The sequence below is a fragment of the Phascolarctos cinereus genome, unplaced genomic scaffold (assembly GCF_003287225.1).
Source record: "Phascolarctos cinereus isolate Bilbo 61053 unplaced genomic scaffold, phaCin_HiC Scaffold_4;HRSCAF=312, whole genome shotgun sequence".
Lineage (NCBI taxonomy): Eukaryota > Metazoa > Chordata > Mammalia > Diprotodontia > Phascolarctidae > Phascolarctos > Phascolarctos cinereus.
In genome coordinates this window covers 45,105,974-45,129,086 of record NW_027555847.1, presented here as the reverse complement: position 1 = coordinate 45,129,086, position 23,113 = coordinate 45,105,974, and the positions used below count along the sequence as shown (strand labels likewise).

Below are 23,113 nucleotides of genomic sequence, written 5' to 3'. Positions count from 1 at the left end.
AAAGAACTTTAGAGTTGTTTTAATTTGTATTTATGTTATTATTTTTTCATATAATTGTTGGTATTTTGGATTTCTTCCTTGGAGACATGCCTGTTTATACTTTTGACTCTTTATTTATTAGAGTCCTCATCTGTTTTTCCTTGAAATTGGTACTCCATCTCCTATCATGGGCTTTCCTTCATGCATGGAATTAGATTCTTTTCTTACCTTGGCCTCTTACCTTCTTTCAAGGCTCAGCTCATATGCTTCCTCTTATAAGGAGTTTTTCCTGACCCCTAATAGTGGTTAGTCCTATCTCCCTCTTTGTTTCACCTTACCCTTATCTAGGTACATGTAGTGGCTCTCCAGTAAAATGTACACTTTTTGAGGGTAGGGACTATTTCATCTTCATCTTTGCATCCTATTACCTTGCATAGGAATTTGCCCGTGGTAGGTGCTTATGAAATATTAGTTAAATTGAATTGACTTTATCATCATGCCATTTTACCTATAAGGAAATCCCAGGTGACACAATCTGGAGGACCCATTTTTTCATCTGTTGGGGCTGTGATGATTTGAGGCAAATTCGAGAAAAATGTTTTGGAGAAAACCTTTACCCACTACCTTTACAATTCTGAGGAATTTCATCCCACGGGCTTTTTGCTCTGGGTCAGCACCTTATCACCATGTTATGGCATAGGCAACTCTGCTGATGAATTTATGCAAAAAAAACCCAAAACACCTAGATCACACTTCCTTTCTAAAACCAAATTTGAAACATCTGTGATTAGTTCTTGATTTCATGTTGGTTGTAGACTGCTGATCTACATTTATTTAAAGAGGGTACTGCCTTAGAAATGGCTGGATTTTGAACCTATCTTCTTGTGGTTGTTTTTGTTGTTGTTGTCATTTACGAGCCACATAATTAGGTCGGCTGATGAGATCAAGATCACGTAAATCGACTCAAACATCTATTTCCGAAGAAATTTCAAGTCAGCTGTCAGTGTTGATTAGGCAGAAAGGTAAGGGTTTGGAGGAATTGATCCTGTGTTCCTTTTTACTTGTGTACTACAGATGGTTTCATAGGAACCTTAAGAGAAGTAAAAATAGTCACACAGGTGTTCATCTTAAGGAAGATGAATAAATTTGGTCTACCTCCCTTCTGATTGGGGATGACTCTTTAGAATTTTGAAGGTGATCATTTTTACGATCTTTACCCTTGGGTTTCTGCTCTTGTAACTGTTATCCAAGTCCCCATCTTTTAAATTTAATGGTCCAATAGGAAATTTCAGGAGAGCTAAAATTGATTTGTCTATTTACTTACCTCTTTTAAATGTAAAATAAAATTGCATTTGTGTGTAAAATCCCTCAGCACCAATGAAAACTGCAACTCTACATTTGCTGAGATAGATCTTTATTTGTCTACTGAGAGATCTTAAACTTTAGTTGGCTTTTATTAAATCTTTATGAGAACAGGACTGGTGAATGACTTTTCTCCAAGCAAATACTTTTTCCTATTGTTTCAATGAAGGAACATATTCTAAATTCTAGGACTTGTTCTGTTGGATAAAGTATTTAATGTTTTTAAAAATGCAAGCAAAATTAAATCAGAACATAGATGTGCTTTTAAGCAGAATTATTCTTGTAAATAAATGGAATAGGCATACCTTTAAGGCCCTTATCCAAGAGTCTTTTGTTGCCCAAATTTTCACCATTAATTATAGAAACCTAGCTTGAAGGAAAAGATCCGTAGACATTATGTGTGATCTCATATGCCTATCAGGTATCACCTATCTGTGATACCTATCAGATGAAATTATAAAGTCAGATGTTACTAATTGAAGAATTAATTTTGTCTGTGCTTTGGACTTTCCATTGTTACCACCACCTTTCATGATGTTTACTTTTATTAAGTACATACTGTGTAGAGAGAGAATATTTTATGTAAGAATGTTCAGTAGTCTAAGAACTGAATTTAAAACATTACATTTCCCTAGCCTAGCATCTAATATCTAAGTCCCATAGAATTTTAGATTAGGAGGCGGTAGGAAAGCTGTTGTTTAGTTATTTCAGTTGTGTCCAACTCTTCAGGACCCATCTGGAGTATTCTTGGCAAAGATGCTTTTGTTTGCCATTTCCTTCTCCAGCTCATTTTATAGATGAGGAAACTGAGGCAAACATGATTAAGTTACTTGCCTAGGATTACACAGCTAGGAAATATCTGAGGCCAGATTTGAACTGTACCATCTAGGTGCCTATAAGAAAGCTTACCATTATGTAATGGAAGATTTGTAGAAAAGGGGCTCAATCTGTGATTTACTGACTTAGCGTACTCCTGGGGTTAGGGAACTCCCTCCACCAATGCAGATTGGCACCTTCTCTTTAATTTATAGTCTGACAGAGTTACCCAGGGCACTGAGAGATTAAGTGAGAGATGAGCCTTGAACTAAAGTCTTCTTGGCTCTGAGATCATTACTCTAACCCTTATTCCAGGGGGCTCTCTATTATATCAGCTACTCTCTGCAGGATTTTTTTTTCTTGAATACCCTCTGCTTTCCTCACAAAGAGGCAGAGTGGTATGGATCTGAGTTCTAGCGTTTTCACTAACTACATTTGGAAACTTGGACAAAGCCATTTGTCCTCCCTTGGAAGTTTTCTAACCCATAAAATTATGGATTGGGTTAGAAATCTAAGGGTGTTTTCAACATTGATAGTGGTGATAAGGATGACAAAGATCATGGCCAGGACAACTATGAAGATGACTTTTTCCTTTTACTTAATTGTCATAAAGTTTGATTGACACTATGCTTTGATATTTTAGGACTTCAGGTAGGTTATTTCTGCATTCCTTGCTGATTCTGCTACAAATAAGGACTCCAGGACCCAGGGAATGGGTTCAGTCTCAGAATTAGTCAGAAGAACTCCTGAAGAGGGCAGCTTTTGGTTGGATTTACTAGTGGGACTGAGGTCGACAGAATATAGAAAGGGGGGAATAAGAAAAGTTATATTAAGTGAAGAGCCTTTTTTTTAAAGCTGAGATCTATGTGTAGAAATCTTTTTATCTGATAGCATATATTTCATATACAATTATCATTAAGGTTGTCCTAGCAGCCTCTTAGTTCTTACATGTTTTCCCTACTTGCTTTAGCAAGAGTAATTGCTTTTCTGTAATAAGGAAACATAGCCTTTCCATTTTTACTATTAGAGCTATGATCATGTAACAGATGAAAACCGCCTCAAAGGAGAAAAAAAAACCTTAAAACAAAACAAAACCTCACACAAAGATAAAGTGCATCCACTGTCACCACTACCTCTTTCTAACAATGTCTTAACTGAACTTCTCTGCACGTCAGGAGAAAATGCTGGATTCATCTCTGCAGGCTTATCAGCATGTTGCTCATGGGGTCATTGTTTTAAATACTTTGTGGTCCTCGTCTTAGTATTTCATAGTATTTCATTATTGTAGAGGGAACAAGGGAGAGAAGGAAGGAAGAAGAGAGGAAAGAAGGAGGGGAGAGAAAAATAGAGGGAAAGAAGGGTAGATGGAAGGAGGGGAAAAAAAGGAAGAGAGGAAAGAAGGAAGAGAAGCAAGGAGGGAGGGAGGCAGAGATGACCAGGAGAACTTTATATGATGCAGTACCTTCAGAATATGGCTCATAATGCTTCTACAGCTAAGCATGGTCAATATTAAGCTTTCCTTTTGTAGTTTGGGTGTCCATATCTGTACAATATAGTTCTCTAAGATGGGTGTCTTTAGTATTTAAAATTATTTAATTTATTTTATTGTCCTGGATGTTTTATAGCTTTTAAATTAGAATATGCATTTTTTAAAAATTATATTTGCACACATACATACATTTGGGTAATGGGGATGCAATATTACTTGGGTTGAAAAACAGAATAGAGTCTACAATGCCATTTCATGGGTTAGAGAGTTCTCACTATATCATTTTAACTATTCTCACTCTTCTTATTAGGTATAATACTAGAAGAAGAAAATTGAGCAAAACCAGTGTACCACTGAAGACTCCTTTTGTTTCTGCTGGGGTTTGGAAACATCTCCAGGTTTGTTTGGCTCTTACATCAATTTTTTTAAAAAAATCAAATTTCTTCATTTTTAAAATATTCATTAATTTACCTTAATCTATTTACCAAAAGAAAATAATATATCCAAATGCAAATACAAGAAATGGGATGGAACCAAGAAATTAAAAACACAGCATATTTCAAACTGTCCCTGGTGAACTTAAAATTCATGAAGGAATGAAAAATGACTGCTTATGGAGACATGCTGAATAATATACGTGTACTAAGGAATTACTATACAAGAAGTTCTCTGGTGTTTCTGAGTGCTAGAACAGACTGTTTTCTAACAGTACTAGGGACTGTTTTCAAGTTTAGAATGAAGTTCCCCCCACCCCTTACAAACACAGTAATCTACCTAGTATCTGTAGCTAGTAAAGTCTTAAAAATAGTAATATTTGGGAGACAGAATGGATTATTTTCTAAAAAGTGTTCTGAGAAAATTTCTAGCGTATGTACATATGTATACATACACATATATGTGTGTATACACATGCATATATTTAAATATACGTGTATGGATACAAAAATAGATATTGATAGATACAGCCTTGAAATCTTCACAAGCAGAGCGATTTACAGACTGGCTTCCTACGTTGCTCAGCCTTTTTGCTTATTATGCAGCATTTGTTTTTCTATAGTTTATTGACCCTTCTTCCTTGAACGCCCTGTTAGTACTTGGGGACACCAGTGCCATCCTAAGGGAGAGTGAGGAAGAGTGGAGGGAAGAAGAGAGGTGATTCCTGAAGTTGCTAGCCTTTCCACCTCCTTCGACCTGGCGCGTACAATTATCCAAGTAGCATCAAGTGACAAGTGGCAGCCTTAAAATCAGAAGTCTTTGGTGGTCGGGGTGCAGTGGGGGGGCAGAGGAGGGCAACCCTATTTGATTTCCTTGATTTCTAAGGCTGTGAGACTTCTCGGACTCTGCGCTCTCCAAGGCTTTGCCGAGATGTAAGGTCCCCCCAATATGGCTCTGTAGAGCCAAGTTTGGAGCGCCACAACCAGAAGATTGGTCATCAGGTGGTGATATTTTTCAGCCCCTATGAGCTATCGAGACAGCCTACTAAGGATTGCAGGGAGCTCCAGAACAGTTGAAATTATTTGTCCTTTTTCTAGGAATCACAATCTTGTTTCTCTCTTTCTCCCCCGTTTCTCTGTCTCTGTCTCTCTCTGTCTCTCTCTCTCTCTCTCTCTCTCTCTCTCTCTCTCTCTCTCTCTCTCTCTCTCTCTCTCTCTCTCTCTCTCTTTCTGTCTTTCCCTCTCTCTCACCCCCTCCTCTTGCCCTCCCCCCCCACTCTCTTCCCCAACTCTAAAGACACCATGGCAGGAGGGCTGCTTGTCGATTCCGCCCTCCTCGCCCTCCACCTCAGACGCTACATCCTTCTTGTCCTCGAGACTGTCTTTAAATTCTTGAGCAATGAAGGGCTTTACGTTTTTATTTGAATAGCAGGCACTTCCAAGAAAGATTTCAGGCCATTAATCAGAAGCACCTACGTGCGGGGGAATCCAGTGGAGCATAAATCCTGCAGGCGGGCGTTCAATTTCAGTGAGAGGTAAAGCTCATTGAGGTTGATCTGAAATTGGGTGGGAACACAACAGACTCAGAGAGGTACTGAAAGTAGGGCTCGGGTTTAATAAAATAAATTCCTGCAAACAGCAGCATTAGTTTGGGGGCAGAAAATGTCCTTTTTAATATTATTTTTTAAAACCAATTTTCGAAGGTTGGATTTCATCAATTCTCAGGAATGCCAGGGGAAATTCCATTGCAGATTGCTCAACTGTGCAACATTGCCCGTGATCTCCCGGACTGGATCAAACCTTATCTCTCTCTCTTTATGAGGGGTCACTAGTTTAGTCCTATTTGTGATAATGTCACTTCATCAATTTCAAAACAGGAGGCAAGTGCAGTGCCAGGTAAACAGGGCGTGCTAAAGGGACATTAAACTGCCGCGCTGAACCTTATCGGGAGCCTTCTGAGAGGTAGAGTTTGGAGCAATTATGTCAGATCTCTAGGTTAAAGACTTGGTGTCTCATGAGCCTCTGCTCTAGACGTAATTTATAGTGAAAGGAGATAAGATTTATTGACATCCTCATTAGGAGAATTGTTTGATACTGGCCATTTATATTAAGTCCTCCCACTGAGAAATGAGCTATTTAACATGTTTCCACACTAATATTCCTGTCTTATTTCAAGTATCCTTGCATTTTTTTTTATTATTACATACTGAAACAACGGTAAAACTTGCTCAAGATAAGGAGTAATTCAACTGTTTTTTTCCCCCTAATACAGAGAGGACGGTCTATACAATCCAAAGCACTGCTGAATTTGGAGCCTGAATCCAGTCCTGGCTTTGCTTACTACCTGAGTCATCTCAGGCAAGTCCCTTCACTTTTCTGAGCCTCAAGTTTCCTCATCGTAAAAAAGGAGGGGGCTGAGCTAGGTGACCGTTGAGGATCTTTCCAAGCTTGAAATTCATGGTCCTGCCATACTACTGACTTGTTACGGCAGCATGATGGATTTCAACTGATCCATCCTCACACTTCCATCATGGAAGAGAACAAATAATTCTGGCCATTCTATCATTGCATAATCCCTTCCTGAAATGCATAGGGCATCCCCTCTGACCTCTCTCTTCCTCTTGTCCCATCTTCCTAGGAATCCTCCTTACAGGATAAAATGTCTCATAGGGTTATTACGAGAATCCAGTGAGATAATGCCTATAAAGTGAATTTAATTTCTATATAAAAGCAATTATCAAATTCTTACAGAAAGCCAGCTGAGTGATCTATGAGACAGTTCATTGGTGGCGAGGTGGTCCAGATGTTTTAGAAGAAATGGGAATGGGGAACCTCACTCAGGTGTACCCGATTCCTTTTCCAGCCATGTTGTCATAGGCAGGAAGGTACCAAAGACTGGCCATGGAACTGGAAGTTTCCAGCATGAGAAGCTCCAGGTGTGTGTGGGGAGAGGCTTGTTTAGAAAAAGAACCAGTATAGGTTTAGCAAATAGGGATAGGGACTGTCACTGGAGCAAGGTGAGGCCCAGAAAACCCATAGGTTTTTCAGAATATTACAAATTCCTATTGGAGATATCTAACAGTTTTGTTCCATTGCTTTGGTATCATTTTCAAAAATTAACTGGCAAAAAAAAGAGGTATATCTTTTTTTTGATTGTATAGTGAGAAAGAGTGACTTCTTTGAAATACTATCATGAATGTAATTAAAAGTAACTTTACCAAAATAGACAAAATTTCCCTGTGGGCTTTATAGTGTCACCATATTACATTTTTTCTTTTCTAAGATTCTCAATAGTGAAACTTGTTGAAGTTAATACATATTCAAATTAATTCCCTAGGAAAATAGTCTTCTCAGACAACATCATTATTAGAATAGATAGTATATTTCCCTCTTCCCACACCCCTACCTCAATTTCTTGTTGCACATTTCATTCTACTACTACTACTACTACTACTACTACTACTACTACTACTACTACTACTACTACTACTACTACTACTATGATTACTACTACTACTACTACTATGAGTGGTTTGGTGATGCTGCTGTTAAAAGTAGGGGACAAAGATCAGCTCTAAACTTGTGATTTTACTGGTAAAAGGAACTCCCCACAAGGAAGGCACTATTGACTATTCCCCATGCCTAGAATGTTTTCCTCCTCATCTCTGCCTCCTACCATTCCCAGCTTCCTTGAAGTCCTTTCTAAAATACCACCTTCTACAGGAAACCTTTGCTCACCCTCCTTACTCTAGTGGCCTCTCTCTGTGGATTATATTATCCTGAATATAGCTTGTTTGTGCGAAGTTTGTTGTTTGCATGCTGTCTCCTCCATTAGGTTGTGAGCTCCTTGAGAGCAGGGACTGTCTTGTGCCTTTCTACATGTTCCCAGCATTTAACATAGTACCTGGCACATATTACTTAAAAATTCTAGTTGACTGACTGGCTGACCTCAGCAGTTTAGAGTCTCAGAAAGTTTCCTAGAGCATGGACAGGGTAAGTAACTTGTTTATGATCATAAAACTATCACCTGATTCAGGCCTTCAGCACCTCTTACCTGGACTTTCACATGCAAATGAAGGAGACAATATGTAAATAACTAGGTGCATAAAATATCTATCTATCTATTGATAAATCTATGTATCTATATCAAAGGGAGGAAAAGACAGAGGGAGAGAAGGAGGGAGGGAAAGAGAGAAAGGGATTTAAATATATTGCAGAATTCCTGGAAGGAAGGAGAGAGTAAGAAGACTGGAAAGGAAGGAAGAGGTCAGATTGTGAAGAGCTTCAAACGATAGGACTTTATATGTGATCATGGAGGTAAAAGGAAGACTATGGAGTTTAGGGGGAAGGGGAGAAAGAGATACTTAGACTTATATGTTAGGAATCTCTTTTTGGGAACTGTAAGGAGTCCAGGTAAGAGGTGCTGAAGGCTTGAATCAGATGATAGTTTTATGATCATAGACAAGTTACTCAGGTTCAAGTCCTGTCTTTGACACATATTTGCTCTGTGGTCTTGGGCAAGTCTCTGACCTCTCAGTGCTCTGGACGAATTTCTCTGAGTATAAGCTTCAGAGAGAGGGCCACTGGATTGTAGAAATCTTGGAAGAGAGAAGACAGTGTGAGATGGGAAAGGTAGGAAGGGATGAGGTTAGGAAGGCCCTTCTATTGATCTTGTAGGTAAGAGAGAGAGAGCTAATGGAGTTTATAGAAGGGGCAGGAGGAGGATATGATGTGCTTAGACTTGAAGAAAATCACTTTGGGAGTTGTATGAAGAACAGAATGGAGTTAGGAGAGACTTGAGGCAGGGAGATCCAATTAATAGCAATAATAATGACTAGCATTTATATAGCACTCTAAGGTATATGTTATTTCATTTGATCCTCACAGAAATCCCATGAGGGAGATGCTATGATTATTATTCCCATTTTACAGATGAGGAAACTGAGAGAAGATATATGACTTGGCCAAAGTTGTGCAGATGGTAATTGTCTGAGGTAGGATTTGAACTCATGTCTGTCTGACTCCAGCTGCAGTACACTATTTACTAAGCCCTTCACTGTCTATTGCAATAGTTTAGTTGAGTTGATGAAAAGCCACTAATGTGGCTATGTGATTTGAGACAAGGGGACATATACAAGAGATGAGTAAAGATAGAAATATTAAGATTTGACAACTGACTATATATATAGAGTGAGAGTGAAGAGTCAAAGTGGCAAGCCTGGGTGACTGTAGGGACACCTTGGAAGAGAGAGAGGTTTAGGAGGGATGATTATGGCTTCTGTTGGGGGTATGCTAATGCCTATGGGATATCTACTCTGAAATGTTCAATGGGCAGTTTGTGATGTAGGACTAGAGTTTGGGAAAGCTTCGCCTTTCTGCTGTCCTGGGTTAATGAGATCAGCACCTGTGATCAGTGGCTTGGTCATAGGATTTGGAAAGCTTTGAAGTATCTTTACTTGGTGTGGGATTTTCAAGTGAAATATACAAATAAATGTCTTCTTTTTTTTCTGAAAAATTTTGATCTATATACACTTGCTTGGAAGATAACTGATTTGTGCTATTTATTTCAATGGTGCGTATTATCACACAGGCATGGCACTGTCCATTTGGTGTTTGAGGACTGGCTTAGCCAAGTGTAAAGAGATTTATCTCTAGGATGACTGAAGGGTCTCTATGCACAGTGACTCTTGGTGATTATATAGGAAGTTTTAGGAAGATTGCCTTTGATACCAGTGGAGGGAGTGCCCACATTGACTAAACCACACACACACATACACACACACACACACACACACACACACACACACACACACACACACACATACACACACATACATACATATATATATATGTATATATATGTATATATATGTATATATATGTATATATATGTATATATATATATACATATATATGCATATATATGTGTGTGTGTATATATATATATATATATATATATATATATATATATATGTATATCCCCCTATAGTCATTCAGTAGTAATCAGGAAAGTTGATTCCAGGTCATTTCACAGATAAGTGTCATTTCAATTTTAGCCAAGACCATCTCAAAAAGCTGAAGAAAATAGATTCTATATTCTTTTAATTAGTCTAATTTTAATAAGTAACTGAAAATACTATATATACTTTACTACATATTTTAATAAGTAACTGAAAGTACCAGTCAGTGAAGGAAATGCTCAATGAGATGTTGTCTTGTATTTATAGATTAAGCTGAATCTTCAAATTAGATTTCAAAGCTGGCAAAAAAGAAACCCAGATTTCCATTCTGTTCTCCCCAAGTGATCTCCAGCCCTTTCTTACCAATGGAATAATAAGATTGTTTTTATTGAGTTTCATCACAGGTATGATTTTTTTATTATTAAAGTTTTTTTTTTCCTGACTATTCCCTGTTACAATTGTCTTTCCCTTCTCTGAATATTATAGTGTTTATTATCATTATTGTACATATATTGTACATGGTAATAATAGCTAGCATTTATATAGCACTTTAAGGTTTGCAAAGCACTTCACAAATATCTCCTTTTATCTTATTATATCTTTATATTTTTTCTATTTACTTATGCTATTTATGGAGCATGCAGAGATAAGTTGCCTTGTGCCATTATTCATTTCATCTTTAATGTCTTCTACTAAAGTATAAGCCCTTCAAGGGCAAGGACTAGGCTTTTGACCCGTTGTAAGTCTCCTTTTTGAATCTTTTATAATGCAGTCTGTTTACATGTACATGTGAAAGGAGGGTTAGGAAAGTCAGTAGCAAATGTTGAGAAGGGAACACTGCAAGTCTGTTAGAGAATACACACTCCAGCTATAGTCTCAAAGCTTGCTCATGTAACTATATTTATCATTTATGGGTACCCAGTGGTCTTCTTGTAATATTTTCCTTTTTCTCTTCTGTCTGTGTCTTTTTATTTATGGAAAAGTGTGTTCTTCTCAGCATGTATGTAGCATGGGTATCTATGTGGACTGACTTCCTGTCCTTTTCTTTCATACCCTATTCTAGGTAATGATTATGGCTGTATTGTATACTTTCTGTGGAGGAGCTGTGTGGACAGCTCTTCGGGCCATTCGTTTTTGGAGATCAGCCTCTGCTGGGTTATTAATTGCCTTCTGTTATACTGTGCAAACATGTGCTAACTTGTGTACAGAGCACAACCTCTTTATCACTAAGGAGAAGTTATTTGTGCATTGCTGTGGCCAAACAGTTCACCATCATGTGACCAAATTGGTGATGAGTCTTTCCAAACTTAGCGAGGCTGGTCCTTGGGCAACAAACACTCAGATCATTTCCAGGCCTGTGCTTGCAGCCCTTGTAGCTTCTGTGGCCCTGCCATATCTTCTGCTTTTGTGAAATAGCCTCCAGGTACCCAGGGCCCATTCAAGGACCCATACCCTAGGGAGGCATCAGAGGATGACCTTAGTGCAGGAGACCTCTATGAGATGTACGAAGAAACAGATAGCAGGAGCAGCAAGAACAGCAGTAATAACATAATATTTTAAGGTTTGCATATGTCATCCATTGGATTAAATTGAACTGTATAATAGTATTTAGTTGTCAGTTTTTAAAAGGCAGTATGGGTGATTTTCTATGTGACCTCTTATTTTCAATAGAATATGATCATCATGGTGATTATTTTCCTGTTTCTCATTGGGTCAGCGGTGGTACTACAAACAAATTCATGTCTGGAAAAACAAAGTAAGTAATAGCTATAGAGATTCAAATGTATTTCTCTTTTTAGTAATAGTAAATTAAGCACATTAATTTAAGTAGAACCTCAATTGGAGAATTGTGTGCATATGAGTATATACATATATATGTATGTGTATATATCTATATCTATATCTAATATTGGAGGGAGATGTTCCTGCCAGGATATGTGTCCTTTAAATATACTATTGTAATAGATATTTCTCTGGCCTCCATTGCCTGAAGGTCAGGTATGTTTCTTTCCCCAAAGGTTCTGTGGTTTCGCTGGGAGGCTGGGATTCTCTCATCTCTGCCAGTGGAAGAGATGCCACACACAGAATTGTGTGACATGTTATTTTATCTCAGGGACACTCCTTCTAGGAGCAGGAATATTAAAGAAAACTACCTGAGAAGAATGGGCAGTCCCTACCCCACCCTTGTCTTATTTCAGCTTAATTGTGTGTTTTTTTAAAAAATCTATTAAAGTATAAATTTGCCTTATTTAATATTATTTCTCATGAACAGCCATGGTTGACCTTGACCTTGAGTTGCTGGGTATCCCATTATTTTCAGAATGTAAGTCCAATGGGAGGCATACAAGAAAGAGGGATTTTATATTTATCCTTCTTCTGCCTCACCTTTCCCTTCCCTTTCCTCCCCTTCCTCCTCTTCCTTCTCTTCCTTCTACCTCTCCTGAGCTGGAAGTGTAACACCATCCCACTACTGGTCACAGAAAATTTGACTTGCTACATTTTTGACCCAGGCAAGATTGGCTCTTCATAGGCAGCTTCGTGGCCCCCACTGCCAGGGGCTCATCATATTGGTGAGAGACTTAATGTGGACACTTGGTTGGTTTTAGCCCTACTGTAGCTCAGAATTCCTGAGCTCAAGCAATCTACCAGTTTCAGCCTCCCTAGCGGCAGGATCAGGAGTGCATCACCATACCCAACTCATTTCATCTTTTTTTAGAATTGCTGCATTATTCTGCTTTTTGGAGCCCCTCAGTTCTGTCGTTCAAAGTATTAGATCTTCCCCTAACAGTTTGAACTTAATGGTGAAGGAAGAGAAAATTGACCTGTGGCTGTATGCAGAAACCTTTTTGAAATTTTGGCTGCCTGAGCCACATGATTTAAAGAACCAAAATGGACCAAACAGTTGTTTACATGTAGACAAAGCCCAACAGACATTTTGGGGAAAATGAGTAACCAGTCAGAAGTGAAAGAAGATGGTGATGCATTAAAGAACCAACCTGTTTTCAGTGCCTATTTAATCATCCTAGTTAACAATAGACAAGTGGTCTGAAAATTGTTAATCATATGGCGTAATATCCATTGTTTAAAAATGTAAACAAAGGACAAACAACAACAAAGGTGAGCTATTTGGATTAGAAAATGTATAGAGAAATCAAATTTGACTTCGAGATGCTTTCTAATATAGATTATTATTTATGCTAATGAACCTAATAATTATAATTCATCTTTTTGTGCCAGGCAATGTCTAGAGCAGGGATTCTTAACTTTTATTATTTCATGGAGCCCTTGGGCATTCTGGTGAAGCCTACAGACTCCTCAGAATGTTTTTAATTACATAAAATAAAATACATAGAATTATAAATGCAAATAAGTTACATTGAAATAGTTATATATTTTAAAAAATCATGGGCCGAAGGTTAAAAACCCCTGGTTTAGAACAATGGTTTTAGTCATTTGATTTTAATTTCCAATATAAAAATGAACATTATATTGCTTTTTTTTCTCCCTTTTAATTCAACAGTTTCACTTCTCCCACCTGTAAACTTCACTGTTATAGTAACTGGTTTATCTAAAGTTCTTTTACAATGGAAACCGAATCCTAACCAGTATCCAAAGATAAATGGCATAAAATATAAAGTGAGAATTAATACTCCAAACGAGGATGATGTGAGTATTAAAGATATGTATATTTCTTGCGCACAGTCCATTTAATTCAATTTTCTACATGATACATAATTTCAAACTCAAACCCGCTGAGGAAGGCAGATGGAGGAGAGAAATCAGTCTGACTCAGTCTTCCTACCAAAGTGATCCTCGTTTGTGTCTTGATATCATAGAACAGACTCTGGGGGAAGTGATTGAAATACTGTATTTTGCGTCCTGAGTAGCACTAATGAAAGCAAAGGAAATGTAGCTGTATTCTAAATTCTTACTATTGACAAAGAACATGTGCTAGAATTTGCAGCTTGGTTTTTTGGAAATTTTTTTTAATCTAAATTAGAAAACAGAAGAGCCCATCACACACATAATGTGGAAATCCGCAGGAAGTTCACATGTTGATTTTTATCCAGCTGCAGATATCGCCTAGCAAAGCTGTTTTGTTACATTGTAGTTAGAGTTGTTTTCAGAAATAAGAGACAATGTTTATCTAATTGAAGTGGTCTCCTTATTATGGCTGTTTCCTTACCATGTTTCATGGTTTCTGGGATTTATTTCCAGTATGAGACTCAAAAGACCCAAAGCAGAAGTGTGAGTGTACTTCACCAGGGATTTTCAGCAAGCGTGCAGACAATTCTTCATTGTGATTCCAGTTTTTTCCAAAGTAGTTGGGTTTCAGCTGAACTTCCAGCCCATCCAGGTAAGATGTGATCTGGGATAAGCTTTGATCGTTTGTTGTTGTTGTTTTTTATTGGTGGTGTTCTTGAGACAATCAGGGTTAAGTGACTTACCCAAGGTCACACAGTTAGCAAGTGTCTGAGGCTACATTTGAACTCAGGTTCTCATGACTCTAGGGCCAGTGCTCTATACACTGTACCGTGTATCTGCCCCTAGTGGAGATTTATTTCTACTTCCTTAAGAAATTTTTGTAGAGAACTGTTGGGTATAATACTGAGATATTTGCACTAGTTTTGTTTTGTTTTACCTTGACACATTGCACATGATTGGCTTTAGGCTTTTAATAAATATATGTATTTGACATTAATTTTAGAATGATCATTCTTAATATGTTCCTATTATTGTCTTTTTTTCATAGTGAAGTTGTAAATTCAGCCACCCAGTATGCTTGTTAAAATGCATTTATTGGCATTTGCTCTACTTAGCCAGTGGGCTGATTGGTTTGACAGAACACGTAAAATGGTATGAGAAGGAATTAAAACCCTTGATTTCCAGAAGGGAGGGGAACAGACACATTCATCCTTGGGTGTATAGGGTGGTTTAGTTTTAGTCTAATATAGATTATTTCTAACATAGATTATTATTTATGCTAATGAACCTAATAATGATAATTTATCTTTTTGTGCCAGGCAATGTCTAGAGCAGGGATTCTTAACCTTTATTATTTCATGGACCCCTTGGGCATTCTGGTGAAGCTACAGACTCCTCAGAATGTTTTTAATTACATAAAATAAAATATATAGAATTATAAATGCAAATAAGTTACATTGAAATAGTTACATATTTTAAAAAATCACGGGCCAAAGGTTAAAAACCCCTGGTTTAGAACAATGGCTTTAGTCATTTTATTTTAATTTCCAATATTTCTTTTTATCACTTGTTAAAATTCTTAAGAGGGTGTCAACCTCCACAGTTAGGTCTAGGAAAGACAGAAAGAATTTGGCTCTGTGCATGTTTATTTCTCTCAAAGTAGGCAAGCGTGCATAGGAATGCATGGAAGCTGCAGTCCTGACTGAGCTCCATTTCGATTGTTTATTGTGTGTACTATGGATTGAGAACGAGGAAAAGCACTCTTGCCAAATTAATGGACGACAAGAATTTGTCACAAAATTGAATTGCGATTTTAATCATAATTAAAATTGAGTGGAAATTTTAATAATTTTGCTTAGAAAACAATGAAGCCTTAGACATATCACAAGGCAGGGAGGAAAGGACTCTAAGAAGTATACAAAATCCTAAATAGACATAATAAAGCAAGGTCATCCAGTTAACCACATAATGGTATAGGGGAAGAATGCTTAATTAGGAGTTGGAAGAATTCAATTAGAGTTAAAATGCAGACATCCTGTAGGGACAACACATTAAGCTGTTGTCAGTCATTAACACCTCATTAGGAATTAGTTTCTTAGATTGCTTTTCAAGTTGACAAGGAGCTAAGAAGGAAAGGGACAAAGGGAAGAGAAGTTGTAACTGGGAGGGAGTAGGTAGAGAGAAAGCATCCGGCACCGGCACCGTGGAGGAAGGACTGATCTGGGTAGAGATCCACACGTGGTCAGAAGCAAGACGCACTAGATGTTTGTGGAGTCCTAGAGTAGGAGAAAGGGCTACTGAAAGAAGGGAAATCCCCAACCAACATTTTTCCTACTGCATCATTTTTTGAGGGTTGACACTGGTTATCATCTCTACATCAGTGGTTCCTAATGTGGTCTGTGGACCCATACACACCTGTTTTTTTAGGCAACAACTAAGATGAACCAGAGGTTGAAGAAAATTTGAACCGATAGATATCACCAATACTTTGTGGGATGAAACACAACTGGTATTTGGGTCCAAATCTTTGAAATTGTCACTGAAAATAGTTTGTAAAGAGACCACTCTATTTGATATTTATTCAAAATAGTAATAATGATAGAGTTAGTATTTATATATTTTAAGGTTTTCCAAGTGCTGTACAAATATTATTTAATTTTGTCCTCACAACAATGCTGGGAAGAAGGTGCTATTATTATCCTTGTTATCACCATTACAGATGATGAAACTGAGGCAGTCAGAGGTTAAGTGACTTGCCTAAGGTAACACAGGCAGTAAGTAAATGAGGTAGGATTTTAATTCCTGGCTGCATGTCCAGTGTGGCATTCACTGTGCCACTTAGCTGCCTCAAAAGAAATAGAAAAGATAAAAAGAGGAGTGGGTTATCATAACCTAGGAACTAGAGGGATGGGGGAAGCACAACAGAGAACATCTGACAGATGATCAAAGAATGAGAAGAAATGATTTTGATAATAGATCATGCAGACAGACCACCTGAACAGATGGGGGAAACAGATAAAGATACTGAGAAACAGGTTGTAAGCAGATAGAGCCATAATAGAGTAGAGAAGGGGGACTTCACATATCCAGATACCTCCTGGAGGGAGCTCTCCCTTCTCCTCCTTTAACTGACATGCTCTCCCCCTGTCGCTTCACTCTCCTCTTCCTTCCCCTTCACCTCCCCTATTGTCTCTCCCTCTTTTCCGTCCCCCCCTCCTTACCTCTTCCCTTCTTTCCCTCTCTCTCCTCTCTTCTCTTCTGTTCTCTCTCTCTCTATCCCTCCCTTTCTCCCTTCCTCCCTCCTCTTCAGTTAAATTTCTTGATAAGTCTTTGTGAAAGTTTTATCCTTCAAAAAGTGAAGGCATCGGCAAAGGAACATTCTCTTCTGGATTCTGGTTCTCACTAACAGGGAAGCACGGGTTGCTGGGGTGAAGAGACAGGGAATCTGAGGAAGGTGACCTTTCCATCCTAGAGTTTGTGGTAGAGAAAGGAGGTTAAAGCCAGTTGTCATCTGAAATATGCTCTGTATTTGTGAAAAGCAGATGTCAAAGGATGGAATATCATGGATTAAAATTCTACAGGATAAGTCAACTCACAAGGACTGGGAAACACTCAAGGATGAAATTTTGAAGACAGGGAGGAAAATAATTCTGATCAGAAAGAATTGAAGTAGTCTAAAGAGAGACATTTGGATGCATACAGCACTAACCAATAAACTTAAATTTTAAAATGTTTTGTACTGAAGATGAAAGCAAATGCAGATAAAAGAGGATGATCAGAGACATGGCATAGTTCTAAAAATAGCGTCAGGAGCACTAAAGCTTAAAATGGGCTTAGTCTGGCAAGGAAAGCTAGGGACAACAAAAAGTCTGGTGTGGGGTGGGGTGGGGTAGGTTTTTTTAGGCAGCAAAGTTGCAAAGTGGATAGAATGTCGGGAAAAACTGATTTTCTATCCTGTCTTGGACACTTACTAAATGTATGATCCTGGACAAATCACTTAACATCTCTCTTCTTTAGTTTCTTCATCTGTAAAATGGGGATAGCAAAAGTATAATGCACTTTGTGAGCCTTAAAGAGCCATGTAAATGCTAGCTCTAATTATTAAAGCTACATTAGAGGAAGGATGGGGATTAAGGAAGGGATGGGGTTTCTGCTTGGTGTACAGATGGATAACGACAATAGGCAGAGGGCAATGCTGCTTCATCTTTATTTTCCTCTCCACCCCCACCCCCCACCTTTTCCAGCTGAGGATAAAGATTGTTAACCTGGGAAGGGAGGAACAGAAGTGCCTGACAAATGGTCCTTTGCAATTGTAATTGCAATTACTTGGCTGAAGGCATAGTGCCATGCTTATCAGATTTGCAGATGACACCAAGCTGGGAGGGATAACTGATACACTGGGTGACCAAGTTAGGATCCAAAAGGATCCTGACAAACTAAAACATGGGGCTGAATCTAATAGTATGAAATTTTAGTCTTGCACTTGAATTCCAAAGAAATGACTTCATAAGTACATTGTAGGAGAGGTCCTGGGCAAGTCATTTAACTTCTGACTCATTTTCCATATCTGAAAAAATGGGAATAATAATAATAACCTTTAATTCACAGGATTGTTGTAAAGATAAAATGAGATAATATTTGCAAAGCAGTTTGCAAACCTTAAAGTGCTTTGTAAATGCTATCATCATCATCATGATTTTGAGGTAGTTTGTCAAAAAAAAAAAAGATCTGGGTGTTTTTTATGAACTGCAAATTTAATATGAGTCAATGACGTGATGTAGCGACTCAGGAAGCTAATGTGATTTTTGGCTTGATTGAGAAAGGTATAGCTTATAGGTATAACAGTCTGTTATGATAATATAGGAGGAAATGAAATGGGTCTTTACATTCACACTGTTTCCTCCTCTTCGGCTTTAGGGAATTTATTTTAGTTGAAAAATTCTGAGCTTAGTCACAATTGCTCCAGCTCCCAAGTTAGGAAAGTTCCTGATATTCTGCGGAGAGTTCTAGTTAACCCTTGGCCTCTTTGTGGTTGAGGCAAAATTCAGTTTACTTAGAACATTCAGATAGCGAAACACCATATATTATGGTGTCTGTGGACAAATAGGCATGGGCAGGGGAGACTGAGGAAAGAGCTGACCTTTTCTTGGGATTTCCATCAGCCTGGGTCCCCAGCTGGGATGTCTATAGAGCCAATGATTCTCCTTGATATCTCCAGTCTTTGAACTTTGATATCTCTTGTCTTGGTATACATGATTGTTTGATTTAATCAAAAAGTGTTTGCAACTAGTCAAGGTACCCAGGCCAAATGGGATGGATTTGACCCCACCCTTACACAGGCGTAAAGAGGTGTCAGCTCTACTATACTTTCCCCTGGTCAAACTGTATGTGGAGTATTTTGCTCAGTTCTAGGCAACACAATTTAACTTGGAGAGTATCTAGAAGAAAGCTACCAGGACACTAAAAAGTGTTTAGTCCATGTTAATACAAAGATCAGTTGAAGCAATTGAGACTGTTTATCCTGGAGAAGATTCAGGGAGTTTGTGATAGTGGTCTTGAAGTATTTAAAAGACTTCCGTGTGAAAGAGGGATTATTAGATTTATTCTGTTTCTTCCCAAAAGTAAAATAGAGAACAGGGGGTGAAAATTACGGAGAAAAGGATAGGCTAGGGAGCAAATTTAGGCCGAATATAAACAAAAACTTCCTAATGATTAAAATCAGAATAGGCTGGCTGTGGAGGCAGTGAGTCCCCTGCCATTGCAGGTTGTGAAGCAGAGGCTGGATAATCATTTACTGAGGATGTTGTAGTGGAACTTCTTTCTAAGGTATAAATTGGACTAGATGGTCCCTGAGATATCTTCTAAATCTGAAATTCTCTGATACCTGGACAGGTGGAAGTGGAGATGGGGAAGGGGACCAAAGTTATTACAAAGGGTCTGTCAGTCCACATGTGCACTAAACATACCTTCTGTAGAATGAATGAATGATGTCTCCCATGTATTACAGTTTTTCAAATATGTATGGAATCTGATGTGATTACTAGTATATGCATACATTTAAAAGCATTATTAAATCCATGGTAATTTTTTGTTATTTATTTTCTCAGTAAATAGGCATTACTTGTACATCTATTACCATGTGAGGGTCTGCAACATTTTTTCCCCTTGATTATAGCCTTTATTTTAAAAAATCAATTTTATTTTATTTTCAGTTCTGAATTCTCTCTTTCCCACCTCTCCTTCCCTTCCCACTGAGAAAGTAAGAAATATAAAGCCCATTATAAATTCCCACACTAGCCATGTCCAGAAATATCTGCAAAATTTTTTGACTGTAAAAAAAGATTAGCACTCACTGTTCTAGGTGTTAAAAGCCAAGTAGTACATGATGGTAGCAATTTGCACATTTTCTGTGTTTCTAACTCAGAAGATTTGAATAAATGGAGAAGTTCCTGACATTAAGCTTTATAGAATATTATATGTATGCATATTTGATAAAGTTCTATATCTCTATCTATCTATCCATCCATCTAGCTAGTTAGTGTTCTGTCTGGGATGATCTGGATTTGTCTTTTCTAAATGGCCAGTAAATGAACTAGATTTAAAGTCCCTCCCTTGGCACCTGTTGGGCTCATAGTATGCAACAGCTAGAAGGGACCTCATTTTCCTATAGCTCTTTCCCCTCAACGAGAACCCTGTGAGGTGGTTGTATGTGTGTTATTATCTTCATTTTATATCTGGGGCTTACAGCAGTTAAATGACTTGACCAAGGTCACATGACTCACAAGGGTCTGAGTTGGGATCCAAATCCCCTTCTACCCCCACCCCTCTGCCCCCTTGATGTTGTTCACTGACTGATGTTAATGGTTTGGGCGTTCTAAAACTGATAATAGGAACTTAGTTGTCAGAGTTAGAGATGATATTAAGACTGAACCATCTGAGGTTAAGGGTATAAGAACCACTGCTTGGTTTAGTAATTTAGGGTATATAAATCCTTTAATTAGTGCTACTTTCAGTTGAACACTTGGAAAAGAAAAGAAAATAGAGAAAAATTGGAAGTAAAGAAATATACTTTCAATTTCTGGGACACAGGAACACACCTGGAAACAGTTGGCCTAGTTTTTAGACAGAAAGAGAAATGATGATGAAAAGCATGAAAATGCTTGGAAAAATATAGATATCATCATCATCATCATCATCATCACCATCATCATCATCATTATCATCATATCTCATTTTCTCCATTGTGATGCAGCTGTCTTCTTAGGTTTGTTTTATTAATATGCAGTTCTAAATAGCCATTTTGCCTATGTCATAGGCATGGAAGGAACAATAAATAGCCATGTTATACAGTTCCATGGCTCTAGAATTATATCAGTGGCTGAAAACAAAATCTGAAGGACCTTCTCCTTCTTTGAGAAACATCATCTTCATATTCTTTGTGGCTTAATGGATCAACTTTCCCACTCGTTCAACAAATATTCATGGAACACCTACACTGAGCATAGACTTGTGCTAGTCACTCTCGGGTATGGGTGCTAGATAGACAAGAATTCATGCCAACCATAGGTTGACTCAAGTTTAGAAACCAACTCAGTTTCTTCCCCACCAGGTTTGAGTACACTTTGAAGGAAAATCATTAATAATGAAAAAAGTCACTTCTGACCTGAGCTAAGCAGAATAAGTCCAAAGCAAACCATTAAAAGATATTTCTAAGACATGAAGGTTTTGAGAACTTTCCCTTGGTAACTTCAAAATGAACCGAGCACGGTTCATCCAGCCTTTCTGTGAATGGACAGATTTCCTCATGTAGACCATAATAGTTATGCACAACTGGATTGGTTTTATGATGGCTGATTCAGTTGGTTAAGTCACCATAAATCAGTCATTGAACATACCTTCTCACCTCATGTATTAGCTTATGTCCCTAAAAATACCTTTACATTCACTCAACCAGCTTGTTTCTGTCCCAGCATTTTGAATTGTCTGCCAACCAAGCTGTTAGCCTGCCCCATCTGATGAATTTTTCAACTGCCCATATTTTTCTTCTGCTCAGGGACTTTCTGCAGCTGCATTCTTAGGGATTACTGTTGACAGTAACATGCCTTCTTCTTCACTTATGACAATTTCATTGCTGGCCTGAAGGCTTGCTAGCATTTGTGACACCAAGATGTAAAAAAATCTCAGCAGATCGGCCTCCAGAGCATGGAGCTCTCCAGGGTGTTACTTTTAAACTCGGTTTCATTGAGTCTTTTAAGCCCATTGCTCTGGGAGCCAAATGTATTCCTGGAGCTCCCAGAGCTATAGAGCCAGTGCAACTGTGGGCTTGATGAGGGCTTCTGAGCAATCCCCAACAATCCAGCTCATATTTGCTTTAGAAAGGTTTTAGCTCTGCTCCAGGCTCTCGCTATTTCCCCACGCAAATCCTTTATTCTAGCCAGATTGGCCTCACTGTCTCCCCCAAAAGGTCTTGTGTTCTCCTACCATTGTTCAAATACTTTCCCCTGCCTGGAATGGCTACCCCATTCTTTTTTATCTAAATCCTACTCATTCTTCAGGTGCCCTCTTCTTTCCTTTCTCTCCTTCGTCCCCAGATGAAGAGATTGTATTTTGTCCTAAATTTCTGATAACTTGAGAGGCAACAGGAAACTAGAGATTCTTGAACTGAGAGAATGACGTCATCAGAGTCGTGCTTTAGGCAGATGATTTTGTCAGCTTTGTGAACGATGAAGTGGAGAAGGAATGAATGAGACTGGAAGTAGGGTGACCTACTTGGAGACTATCCCAATAGCCTAGGAGAGAGGTGACAAGGGTCTTCTTGTGTCTGAGGCCAGCTTTTTATCCACTGTGCTTCAGTGCTTCCCAGTCTCAGGGGGATATCCCTGATTACCATTGTTTTGGCCTCACAGGAGCTCCTGGAACATCAGTTACGAATCTGACTTGTGTCACTAACATCTTGCGGGATGACGTGTCTCTCCGTTGCACCTGGTTTGTTGGCAAGAATGCCCCAGAGGACACTCAGTACTTCCTGTTCTACAGGTTTGTCTCCATTTGTTGCTCATTTGTTTAGTCGTCTCTGACTCTTGCTGAACCCGGGGACCAGAACATGCAAACACTGTCCATGGCGTTTTCTTGGCAAGGATGCTGGAATGGTGCACCATTTCCTTCTCCAGTGGATTAAAGCAAGCAGATCAAATTACTCAGGGTCATGCAGCTAGTAAGTGTTGGAATCCAGATTTGAACTCAGGTCTTCCTGACTCCAGGCCCAGTGCTGTATCTACTGAGCCACCTAGTTGCCTTATCTCTATTTACATATATTGAAATAACTAATTTTCTCCAGTTTTATAATACTTATCTGTATTGTAATTTAG

At 38.4% G+C, this 23,113-nt stretch overlaps 1 protein-coding gene and 1 long non-coding RNA gene across 5 annotated transcripts in view; both read left to right on the top strand.

The window, feature by feature from the left end:
* The first annotated feature begins 475 nt into the window (after positions 1 to 475).
* On the top strand, positions 476 to 6,438 carry LOC144456615 (uncharacterized). 2 transcript variants are annotated; one of them, XR_013485611.1, is made up of 3 exons: positions 476 to 1,001; positions 3,957 to 4,044; positions 6,353 to 6,438. It is a non-coding gene; the product is annotated as an uncharacterized LOC144456615 (long non-coding RNA). The 2 variants fall into 2 exon arrangements; XR_013485612.1 differs by lacking the exon at positions 6,353 to 6,438 and adding an exon at positions 5,510 to 5,613.
* A 2,532-nt stretch (positions 6,439 to 8,970) lies between these two features.
* Positions 8,971 to 23,113, top strand: part of IL5RA (interleukin 5 receptor subunit alpha) — a 52,019-nt gene continuing 37,876 nt past the window's right edge. For 2 of the 3 annotated variants that reach the window (XM_020968478.2, XM_078152156.1), the window contains exons 1-6: positions 8,971 to 9,074; positions 10,308 to 10,444; positions 11,712 to 11,796; positions 13,561 to 13,706; positions 14,259 to 14,397; positions 22,652 to 22,781. In XM_020968478.2, coding sequence (XP_020824137.1) covers positions 11,715 to 11,796; positions 13,561 to 13,706; positions 14,259 to 14,397; positions 22,652 to 22,781 — 497 coding nt within the window. In that variant the 5' untranslated portion in view covers positions 8,971 to 9,074; positions 10,308 to 10,444; positions 11,712 to 11,714. Of the gene's footprint in view, positions 9,075 to 10,307; positions 10,445 to 11,383; positions 11,602 to 11,711; positions 11,797 to 13,560; positions 13,707 to 14,258; positions 14,398 to 22,651; positions 22,782 to 23,113 lie in introns of those variants that run through there. The other variant, XM_020968477.2, reaches the window with a different exon arrangement.